Source organism: Lissotriton helveticus, chromosome 9 (genome assembly GCF_964261635.1).
Source record: "Lissotriton helveticus chromosome 9, aLisHel1.1, whole genome shotgun sequence".
NCBI lineage: Eukaryota > Metazoa > Chordata > Amphibia > Caudata > Salamandridae > Lissotriton > Lissotriton helveticus.
Window position 1 is genome coordinate 1,142,805,210 of NC_136070.1, and position 12,602 is coordinate 1,142,817,811.

The window sequence follows — 12,602 nt, forward strand, 5'->3', positions numbered from 1 at the left end:
GTTCCAGTGGGCATATCCTCAGGGATATCTTACCGACGTGGTCCAGATCTCGCAGGAAACTGCAAGAGATCTGCAAGGTTGGTTGACGAACAGCAGTTGGGTCGAAGACAGACCCCTCTCCCATCCCCAATTGGATCACACAGTGGTGACAGATGTGTCACTTTTGGGATGGGGCAGTCATCTGCGAGAGGTGGAGATCAGAGGACACTGTTCTCCGATGGAGTCTTGGCTCCACATCAATTTGTTGGCGCTCAGAGCGATTTAGTTGGCATTGAAAGCCTTTCTTCCCTCTGTCATGGAGATGTAAGTGCTGGTGTTGACCGACAACACTACCTGCCATGTGGTACTGCAACAAGCAGGGCGGAGCGGGATCGTGGCCCCTTTGTCAAGAGGCTCTGCGTCTCTGGACATAGCTGGAACAGCAGGGCATAACTCTGGTGGGTCAACTCCTGGCAAGTTCTCTGAACGCCAGGGCGGATGTACTCAGCCATCGATGCTAGCGGATCTCGAATGGCGTCTCCAGTCGAAGGGGCACAAGGTCCCTTTTAAAAGTGGGGAGAACCTTGGTTAGATCTCTTCACCTCCAAAGATAACGCGCAATGCAGCAGTATTGCGTTTCCAAGGGTGCTTTTGCTCTTCAATGCTTTTAGTCGCAAGTGAAGCTTAGGCCTGTTGTACACCTTTCCGCCCATACCACTTCTGCCCATAGTTCTGAAGAAGATCAAGAACAACCGGGCCCAAGTCATCCTTGTGGGTCTAGACTGGGCAAGGAGATTCTGGTATCCAGAGCTTCTGAAAATGAGCATCAAACCTCTGATCAGGCTGCCCCTTCGGGAGGATCTTCTGTCGCAGCAACAGAGGAGGGTTCTCCACTCAAACATGTAAACTCTCTTCCTCCATACGTGGGAGCTAAGAAAGGTCAGCAGTGCAGAAAAGGACCATTTCTCGCTGGGTTGTTCTCTAAAAATCTGCTATGCTTTGCTAAGAAGCAGCTCCAGAGTGCTTAAGAGCCCATTCCACTAGGGGAAGGGCTGCAACTACAGCCTTGGCTCTAGGTGTTCCAGTCCTGGACCTCTGCCAAGCAGCAACGTGGACGTCTCTGCACACATTTTCCAAGCACTACTGCCTGGACTTCCTGTCCGCAGGGTCGGACATTTTGCCCGTTCGGTCCTTCTGGATTTTCTAGTGTGAGGAATTTGTCCGCAGCCCACCTCCAGGAGGGTATGGCTTGGGTATCTATTCTAAGGTAAGAAATCTGTAGCTAGAAGTATCTATCAGATGAACAAGTTACTTACCTTCAGTAACAAATTATCTGGTAGAGACGCTATCTAGGTTCAGATTCCTTACAGACCCACTCATGCCTTCCAGCTCTGCCGACTTATTAATTAGGGCTAGGGTTACTCCCTTTCTCAGGGCCCTAGTTTTGACACACTTTCGTCAGTCACTTAATGGCTCTGCGCTTCTGGACTGATGTCTGCGCGCCTGGGTGGCGCCTATATAGGTGAACGTGATGTCATAACCGACGCTAACGATGCCGATGACATCACGCGTGGCCGAATGGAGCCACCCAAGGGTGCGCACAAGGAGTATTGCTCGAGCAAAAGTTTCCGGATCCAGCCTGACTGAATCTGCAGCCAGATATTGTCTATGCCAGATAATGAGTTACCGAAGGTAAGTAACTTGTTCATTGTTACAAAGCACAACATTCCCAGAAAACTAAACTTCCATGGACACACCTAGTAACCTGAAAACACTCAAACAGAATGTTCACTCTATAATTCTACAAGAACAGTAGAACAAATGATTGCATGACCAAAACATTTGGGCTCCAAGGATCTGAGTTGGCCTGCAGTCATATCACTGTCAGCAGGTCTGCCTTCAACGCCTACTTTGCCACACGTCTCAAAGATGCTCCCAGCTCAACACCAATGCCTCTTATAGCACCTCAGCCTCATTCTTCGAACCTGAACGAGGAGCCTATTTTCCTATCAGACTCTGAGGGCAAACCTTGAGCAACCTCCACCAATGTTACACCTACCTCACTTCTACCCTTTTATGACCCTGAATCATTCTGTTAATGCCAACATGAACTCTGAGAAAATGACGACAATTCCAGTCCTGTTTATGATAATGAAAACGTATTTCTAGATTTGCTGGACACCCATTGCCTCGATATCTCTCCTGACAATAGCCTTCACTACGCTTTCTCTTGCCACAGTGTTTAAGAGAGCAGTAGAAGTTTCAGATTCACACTAAAGTATAAAAAAAGTGATAGATTGAATGCTTGAATTGATCTCAGGCACGGGTAATTGCTCGGGCCACATTCCAGTCCATCGTTAATTTGGACACCATACCACCTCAGTTTGGACCCAGCTGTAGGAAAGTGGGTTTCTGTTGCAGTAATCCCACCACACTTTTTGCCAGACTACTGATGCACTTTGACTTGATGTGCCCTGGTCCCTGCCAATCAGGTTCCCAGGGCCTGTGTTCTTCCCCCAAACCTAGCCCAATTGGCATCTCTGGCCACTGGTCAGCTCCTGGTACATGGTACCACAGATACCCAGGGCACTGTGACCAGGGATGACCTCTAATGGCTGCAGTACTAATTGTGCCACCCTAGGAGGCCCTGTCCCTTTACACACACACACACACACAGCCTTTGCAGGCTGCGTGTTTTGGTGCAGAAGTGAAGAGTCAACATGGCACTGCAAGCCTACAACCCATTGCCCTGGCATAGATCAGTCACCCCTCTAGCTGAGTGCCCTATACCAGTGGTGAGGGTACAGGCGCATAAACCCTGTACCCCTACAGTGTCCATTCTTAGACATTGTAAGTACAGTGCTGCCATTAAGAGTGTATGGTGCTGGGAGCTTGTCATTATGAACTCCACAGCACCACAATGGCTACACTGAAAACTGAGAAGTTTGGGTTGAAACTTCTTAGCACATTAAACCAATGGAATTTAATGAAAAATGCACACAGAGGGCATCTTAGAGATGCCCTCTGAAAAACAACCAGCCTCTGGTAGGTTCCCTGACTGGTACACACCAGCCTGCCACCAAGAAACATGTTTCTGGACTCCTAGGGTGGGAGCCTTCGCTCCCTGAGCCAATAAACAAAGCCTTTCCTGGGCGGAGGTATTCACATGTCCTTCGGGCCGGAAGAGCCGTCTGTGGCAGAGGAGCTTCAAAGGCCTGGCAGCCTTTGTAATGCGACCCCCAGCATCTCCTGCTAGCAGGAGCAGGCACTCTTCTTGTCTCCCCTCCTTTTCGGCTGGAAGACAGGCAGTAAAAACTAGCCAGCCCAGAAGGTGTACCCACCTCTGCCAGAAGGTGTACCCACCTCTGCCAACTCCACCCCTCAGGTGGGGGAGGCGAGGTGAAGCCCTCTCTTCAGTGCCAATCAGGATTAGGGATTGTGCTTACTCCCCATGTGGGGTGAGCACACCAAGAGTGTAGTCAGCCTAAGGTCAGTAGCCCATTGGCTACTGACTTCAAGACCCCTAAAATGCCCCCTAAATGCAGTATTTAGGGGGCAGCCCTGAACCAAAAAAGCAGATTCCTGCAACCTAAGAAGAAAAAGGACAAAAAAAGATGCCCAGCAGAGGAGACTGCATAGAACAACTGACTTGGCCCCAGCCCTACCGGCACGTCTACAGTTTCCGGAGATCCTGCGACAAAAACCGTCTTGTCCTGCAGCCAGCGACCTCCAGAGCCCCTGGGAGGACTGACTGCCTTCAACAAAGACCGGATCTCTTGTAAACAGCAGCCTTGTTCAAAAGAAACTCTGAAAACAGACTCTGAGCCTGCTGAGGACAAAGAACCCCAACGGCTGTAACTACCACTGCACCCATTGCCTTCGGCCTGAGTTCAAGTGGCCCACTGGTCCCAGCAAGGTCCCCCAGCGCTCCAGAGTCAGAGTCCACCATGGATAGACCCCTCCAGGACTCCCCGACGTCGCCTGCAGCCTCTACACAGAGACACCCCCCAACCGCAAGTGGCCCGGTAAAGAACCAGAGGTGCACCTACGTCCCCAAGCCCTCCAACTTACCTGCTCAGCAGTTGGTTCCTCCCGGAACTCTTCCTGGACCGAGCCTGCAGCTAAACACCAAAACCGAAAATCCTTATTGAAAACAGAGCACTCTACGCCAAAACAGTACTCTGCACCCGGCTGCCCCAGCGCCACCGCTGAGGGTGCACCTTTCGTGCTGGCCTTTTTCCCCATTTGCCCTGAGCTAAAGTCCAGAAGCTTTGCTCCCACAGCCAAGTGGCCTGCTCGTCAGCAGCCACCAACCGGAGGCCCCCTATCCCCTATTTGATAACATTGGGCCTCAACACTCTGCACCCGGCCACCCTAGTGTCGCTGACGGTGTAACAAGAGTGCATCACTGACCCTGGAGGACCCCTGAGTCTACCCCAGAACCTCAACTTCTACCAAATACTTACCTCAAAACTTATAACACTATTTTCCTCCATAGGATAACATGGACCGTTTTTCTGTGATAAGTTACTAAGTGTGGAGTTTGAAAACCGTAAGAAATTCTATTAAATTGTACCGATTAACAAAAACGATTTTACTTGATGTCCCAGTGTAGTATTCAGGGGTTCCACTGTGTAAGACAAATAATCTCAAAAGTAACTTACCTTTAAACACTATGTTCGAGGCATATGAGCTGCAGATCTAACACTGAGCATTAGATCGCCATCTGGTGTTGGGCTGGGATGGTTGCACCTTGTTGCTGTCTTGGAAGAAGTCTTTGTGGTCACGAGATAGGTGACTCCTCCCCTGGACGGTAGTGAGCATGGACATCGACTCCATCCTTAGATTGTTTTTTTCTGCTATTGGGTTCGGATGTAACTTTTTCGCTCCGGTTCGAAATCTACTTTCCTAAGTAGTTCGACGGGAGAAAACGTACTTAACTTTTTCAAATTAACTTCCAAAACATCTCAACCTTCCACTCAACTTCATCGGCTCGATTCCCGTCGTCGACGCGGGCTATTGGGGCCTATCCATGCCGTGAGGCCTACAGCCAATGGAAAGGACGCCATTCAAGAAATGCTCCCAGTGTGGAGCAAAATTCCCGCACAGTGACCATCGCAAGGTCTGTAACCTGTGCTTATCACCGGAACACGACGAGTCCAGCTGTCCAGCCTGCGCATCCTTCCGATCGAAGAAGACCATTCGAGATCGAAGGGCTCGTCGACACATCATGCAGAGATCAGCTCTGGAACCGGTGGACATCTTCGATGAAGGCCCAGATGTTCCAGAAGAAGATTCTGAAGATCTCAAAATAGTTTCAGAGGCAGTTGACTCCATCACTCCGGGTCAAAGAGTGAAGAAAGACCCTTCCTAGTGGACCTTGAAGAAACCCTGTGGAAGACAGTAGGTTGGCGAGTCATCTCACCCATGGATACCCCAGGAACCAAGATACCTACACCAGGGAAGCCGGGTACATAAGTGCGAAGTGATGTCAGAAACCGCTGTAGACCACAATGGACAACCTCAGTAAAGATGCCGCTGGTGAAGACTATGCAAGAGTACGTTTGAATCGAAGGGTGGATTCTTGAAGAGAGTAACCTGCAAGCAGAGGGGACAGAGTTTATGCCACTCAGAGGTGATAAGGAGACACACTGATGACGGAAGATGCAGGAGTGATGATCGTGACCTTGTCGCTGCAGCTGTGAGGACCAGGTGACGCTGAGGAACACCAGGAGCAGTGCAGGAGCTGTCCCACTTCGGAAGTCAAGAACCAGGTCGGTGAACCACGGTAGAAGCAAGAAGCCTTTGCAGCAGCAGCAGATGTGGTAAATGATGAAGGAGCAGCGTTTGGAACACCAAGCTCCAAGGGACTCTCCAAGTACAGGAGAGTCAGAGCAGGCCCGAGCAAGCAGGGGAGCCTACTGAAGAAAGAGGACCCACAGGCCAAAGGCACAGGAGTCACAAGAGTACCTAAAGCAGCTCACCAAAGATGTTGGCCCAATGTGCAGAGGATGCGGTGAGGATGAAGATCTTTGCTGAAAGATGCTGGAGTCTGGAGCTTCTTGTAGCCTGAAGATCTCTGGAGTACCGAGTTAACCAGCTTGGCAACTGCAAGTCGCCCAGGGGTTCAGTCCCAGCGGTTCTGAGGAAAGATACTTGTCTCAAAATTGCAGAGAGGACAGGTCAAGCCTCGAGGGGGTTGCAGAACCACCACCTGTGCAGCTGAACCTTTTGAAGTCCGTGGGACTTCAGGAGCAGCAGACCAGTCCGTTTCATTGCAGTACCTGCAGATGCAGGGGAGTGACTCCTTCGCTCCCAGGGAGATTGCTTTGGGTGTCCTTGATACCCACAGCCCTGTTGAAGATGCTGGAAGAAGCACCAACAGAGATGATGAAGAAGACTTGCAGAACAGCGAGACCAGGAGCAGCAGGATTCTTCCTTGTTGCAGTCTTGGTTCCAGGCGAAGTCCAAGTGTCCAGACGGTCGAAGAGTGTCATAGTTTCAGGCTTGAGTTTTGTCAAACGACGAATCTGAGGACCCACCCACATGTAATCCCTTTTTACCATAAGAAAGGGGTTAGGACGACTCTGGGATCCCTTCCAGAGGAGGGGCAGGACAGAGGTGAGGATATTCCCATGTCCTTTGTAGATTTTCTCCCCAGAGCGGGAGCCCAGGGATCCCTGAACTGGCTCAAACCGGAGTATGCAACGAGGTCATCAAAGCAGTCTGGTGGCACTGGCAAGCTCCCCCATCCCAGCCCTATACACTAATCCTTTCTAGGAGGTGGTCACACCTCCCTGTGACAGGAGACCTATTGTTCTACCTTCCCCTGCTCGAGCTCCGCTCGGTAACAGGACGGCAGAATCGTTTCTGGGGTTAGCAGGACTAGCTTGCTAGCAGACCCTGAAATGCTGTTACCGTGATTACTGAAGGCTTCCCAGAGAAGCCCCCCAGTGCATGGAATCATACCTCCAACAGCAGTAACACTATTGGGATATGATTCCAACATGTTTGATACTAAACATGTCCAGGTTCGGCACAGCCACTATTATAGTTAGCCATTATGTAATGACGGAGGGCCACTATATGTATCATATTGGCTGACCGCACTACAAATCCTTGAGAATCGGTTTGTAGAGATGCCCTGCTCCTGCAGAGGCACCCTCACACTTATGACTCAGCACCTTGCCTTCAGGATTGTAAGGCCTGCCTTAGGAGTGACTTGTAGGTTTTAAGTGTAGCAACCTCAGATATAAGGAAACTATTTGTCGTAAGTGGTGCTAGCACCAGCTTACACAGGCTGCTATGGCAGGCTTGTAGTCATGGTTTGAGTGGTCTCTCATCGGTGCCATAATACATGTTGCAACAACTGGGAGATCCCTGGTGTACCTAAGCCCTGGGTACCATGGTACCATATAATAGGGACTTATAGGGGTACACCAGTAGCCAATTGTGGAGGTACAGAAGTACTTACCATGACAAATTTAGGGAGGAAGCACAGTGACTGGGGTTCTGATTAGCAGGACCCCAGTCAGACTAGTCAAAAAACATATACTGACGGCTGCAAAATGTGGGTGTAACCATGAAAGCAGATCCTACTTTCGCACAAGAAATGTGTTTTGGAAAAAAAAAGATAACTATGATGCAAGGACTTAAATTTACACAGTGAGGTAAAATGACATTGAAGTGGCCTCATCACTATCAACAGAGTTGTTTCCCAGTGCAAAAGTTTTGTAACATGATCTCAGAGTCAGTAAACAGTATTTTTCTTATGTCAATTCTGCTGAGTTGTGATAAAAACGATAGTTTGAGTAAATGTATTAAAGTGCCTTTATTGTTACTATTGTCCTAAATAGCGTGTTATTGGGCTGCGTTTCTTTTCACTAGCATGGCATTAGAATATATTTATTAATTTTAAATAAATGTGTCAACTTTATTTTTATTTATTTGATTTGTGTCGACATTATTAGATCTTTAGTAGCTTATAATATTTTTTGTTTATAGATAAATGGATTAGTGAGATTAAAGAAGCTTTCGTGTGTCAGTTTTGCTGGTGTCGATAGCCTTGAAGATGTAAAAAACCACACATATAATGAACTGTTCGTGTCTGGTGGCTTTGTTGTTTCTGACGAATCAGTACTTAATCCAGAATCTGTAACAGCTGGTAAGAAATTCTTTTCTTTTCTCTTCTCATAGTAACCTTATATTGTAATTTAGCATTGTATTTTGTTTCTTTTTCTAAAGTGATAAAGGTGTCCGTATTGGTGATAATGTGCTCTCTCTGTGCAAAAAGGGAAGTATAGATATCCCACATGCATCACTAGAAGTCATGACATTGTGGTTTATAACTTGCCTAATGTTTAACGTTTTCTTGAGTTACTCTATCCCTACAAGATATTCAAGCTCATAGAAAAAGATAAAGTTGCATTTTGTGGATAGGCAAGTTTCTTGAATTAAAAACAAAAAAACAAAATTAAGGTCTCAAATGCGCTGGTCTGTGCTCTGCATTTGAATGCGTTCAATAGACAAGCTTCATTCTGATCTTTTCCTCACAACCAGATAACATGTAATTTGCTGCCAAATGTTGAAACTGCCTCCAGCTCAAAGCATATTATCTAAAGGACTATGACACTCTACTGAAGTCCGCATCACAGCGAGTATTACAAATTTCTACACTGAAAGGGCTGATGAAATACCCTCCTCAGTGATGACAAAAGGTTAGAACGCAACATTACAAAATGACCACACCTATATGAGGACTTACAAGTTTACTCGTGTGGCCACCAACAATAGTATGCCAACTTCAAAGAGATGTCCATTTCACTTGCAAGAGGCATCAAGATGGAGGACCTACATGAGCATTTTCACACTTGGCCTTGAACACTCATATGCTGACTTCAAAGAGATCTCCAGTCCTCCTGTGTGAGGTTTCGAAATGGATGAAGTAGTTGACTTGTAGCTTAGTCCTATCTTGATGACTACTCAGCAGCGTGCGAGCACACTCACCAAGCCACCTGACTAGGTTGTCCTCCTCTAGAAAATCAAGGTCAGTTTCTCGACGCCAAACAGCTTTTAATCTCTAGTGTGATTCTTCTCAACAGGTGCATTCCACTGCCATTGCGTTTTTATCTAACAGCAATCCACTCTGCCCGACACACCTCCAGAGCTGTATCACGGCCTGCCGTCAATAATTCACAAATGTCATGTTGTGGTGACTTGTCAACACGCTTGTCACAATTGTTAGAAATGGCCACAGGAACGTCAAGTAGCATGTAGGTTAGGTTTTATTCCACGCACCCCGTTCACAGATTTTTCCAAATGTTGCAATTGACTACCTACAGTTTACATTTCTACACTCTAATTCAAGAAATCGAATGTCTTCATAACATTTGAGTAGCTCATTATGCCACAATGTGCCAATAAAAACATACAATCTTTGGAAGCACACCTCTGATGTATTAGGTTTTCTTTTTCTCTAGCCCAGCAAGCTTCTTCACTGGGCACAATTAAAGGTTACATATCGGCTCTCCCGACATTCCTCTGCCTTCCCTGATCAACTTTTTATATTTTACCCTTTGTCATTCTACAGTGGTACCTAAATCTGGTTTGGTTTTCTTAATGGGACCCTCTTTTGAACCCCTACACAGTTGCCAGTTCATCCTGAAAACTGGGGCTATCAGTTCAGCATGTTAATTCAGCAAGTTGCAGGCAATGTGTGTTTGTTCACCCTTTACCTGTTTTTAACCAGATAAATCCCATCTTGACAAGGAGTAAAGACTACATCAGCTGGACTCTCGTAGAACGGTCAGTTTTTACATTGATCAAACGAAGGAGATAAAAACGAATTACCAACTCTTAGTTGTGTATTTAGGAAACTGGAATTGAAAGAATTGTAAGAGGACCTTGTCACACTAAATCGTACTCTGCATTGAAATCTGTTACACATTTGCTAACAATCAACCACCAGAGAGAGTCTCTGCTCTTTTCCCCAGAGTGAAGTCTTCAGCATCTGCAGTAGCCTAGGGTGTTACCATGTCTGAGATTCGAAACACAGCAATACAAAGGCTTTCCTTCACACTTTTGCAGGGCACTATTACTTTGACTCTGTAGTGAGAAGGGATGGCCAATTCCCTCATTCCCTTTTGCTTGATTTCCTTGTCTGACTGCTCTTTCAGGCCCACCACCCAGTAGAGGGTGCACTAGAGTATCCAAAAGGTGAGTAATATGCATGTAAAAGGCTCCATCAGCTGAAAAAAGTTACTTGCTTTCGGAAGGAATGTTTCGGGTAGACACTCTGTCTACTGGCAGTTTCCTCACCGACTCACCCCTGCCCTCCTTCTGAAGAATGATACAAAATACAGTGGTCCTCGACCTTATTTAGATATAGATACAAATCATAAATCAATCCTGTCTGGTTTAGACAATTATATAGGTGAACGTCAAGAGAAATTGAATTTCTAGTAGTTCACAATACTCAATATCTAATTCATCCATTCAATGAGAAAGAGGTGCGACAAACCAAAAGACCGAGTTCACTATTCAATTTATTTCTTAACAGGTGAAACATATTTAATTATAATACTTCGAAATTACTGTAGATGAGAAAGGTTGTCCCGGAGGGGGAGACGTGCATGAATAGATAGTGCTCAGTGTGATTTGGTGAATAGAGAAATAAAGAAATAAAGGAATGGTAGGGAAAAATTACTTCACATATTTAGATACAGCGCGACAGGTTGCAAATCACCTGCTTAGCTAGCCAAGCCACGATCATGTATGGTGGTGTACAACCTAGTCAGTTCAAGTACATATCAAAGGGGTTGGCACGATATGGACTACAAAGAGAAAGAGGGTCTAGGCTTTTCAAAGGGGGGGGGGGGTGTCGACGTTTCGACCCAACTTGGGGCTCAGGGGTAGTTGTGGGCCTCGGCCATGCGGGTCTTCATCAGGACCAGGGTGGGCAAACAACCTTGAGCAGGAGGGGCTTGGTCACCTATGGGATAAAAGTTGCGGTCAGGTTTGTGCAAGGAAAAGGCAAAAATAATAAGGAAAAAATAAAAACCATCCAACTTGTTGACGAGCGCCCACATGACATGAACAGCAACTTACTAGCTACCATGGACATTTCTGCCCTTTACACTAATATCCCACAAGCATCAGCCCTTAAATGCATGGAACTTGTTTTAAACCGTAGGCCTGCATCCCATACTGTCCCTACCGACTTCATAATCGAACTACTGAACATAGCCATGACCAAAATGTTTTTCTTTTTTCAAAGCCACCACTATGAACAAACCAAGGGCGTAGCGATGGGGGCTAGCTTTGCCCCCAACCTGGCCATCATATACATGCATGAATATGAGCAAGAATTCATCTTGAGCCCCATTAATCCGTATTTTGATTGTATCAAACTGTGGCGTCGATACATTGACGATGTTTTAATCATCTGTGTGGGGTACTCGGATCAACTAACATTGTTCCACACATGGCTCAATTCCTGTTCCACTGACATCCAGTTTACATTAGAATACGACAGAACAGCCATCAATTTTCTAGACATCACCATCAAGGCAGAGTCCGGCAGACTGCTCACTAGTCTATATAGAAAGAGTAGTGAGCGCAACACACTACTAAGGTACACCAGTCATCACCCCCGTAACCTCAGGGATAACCTACCCTTTGGCCAATTTGAGGTTACGGAGGAATTGTTCCAAGAAGGAGGATTATTTCACCAAATCTGCAGGCCTCCTCACTAGACTCCAGGAACGGGGTTACCCCATCAGACTCCTAAAAAAAAAGAATGAAGAAGAGCCTGGCGGTGAGGAAACTGCCAGTAGACCGAGTGTCTACCCGAAACATTCCTTCCGAAAGCAAGTAACTTTTTTCAGCTGATGGAGCCTTCTACCTGCATATTCCAGCTGTAGATACACATGCTGTGCATAATTCTGCCCTCTAGTGTTGGGCTCTGATGTGTACAAGTTGTTTGTCTTCTGAGAAAGTCTTTAGAGTCATGAGGTATTTTGACTCCGCCTCTTGCTCGTAATGTGCATTTCATGAACTCCATTCTCGAATTACTTTCTTCCGCCGTCAGATGCAGACATGTGTTCCGGTTCAACACCGTCATGGTGCACTGTTTCTCCGTACACAGTTAATACCCTTTGCCAGTATTGTTATCGATTGCATTTGTATTTCCTTACAATTTGCCTTTGCCCTTCAGGGCCTTTCTTCAGTCGTATATCCCCCTCCATGTTCACAAAGAGGTGGAATAGACCTTTGCTATTGTCCTCACTGTCACACGAAATGCCCTCGGACCAATCATCATGTCTGTAATATATGTCTCTTCCCCAAGCACAACGAGACTGCTTGCGACACCTGCTGCTCCTTCCTTTCGATGAAAACACTATGCAATCGTCTGGCTCAATGTCTTGAAATGTCCCAGAGGAGCAAACACGACATCCTAGAGGTGTTTGGCACAGAGGACATCGAGGGGGAACACCATGCACAAGCATCGGCCGCAGATGAAGGGACCTTATCCCCGACGTCAGCTCTGAGCTGGAAGTCAAAGGTCTTCTACCAGTACAGCTAGACGTGAGTACAGTCTCACACATCCCCCCCTCCCCTCACCA

The 12,602-nt window shown here is 46.8% G+C and overlaps 1 protein-coding gene across 4 annotated transcripts in view; it reads left to right on the forward strand.

Annotated features, from left to right (window-relative positions):
• LOC144782290 (protein TASOR-like) overlaps positions 1-12,602 on the forward strand; it is an 865,833-nt gene that overhangs the window by 796,258 nt on the left and 56,973 nt on the right. For all 4 annotated transcript variants that reach the window (XM_078661579.1, XM_078661582.1, XM_078661580.1 and 1 more), the window contains one exon: positions 7,984-8,143. In XM_078661579.1, coding sequence (XP_078517705.1) covers positions 7,984-8,143 — 160 coding nt within the window. The remainder of the gene's footprint in view (positions 1-7,983; positions 8,144-12,602) is intronic.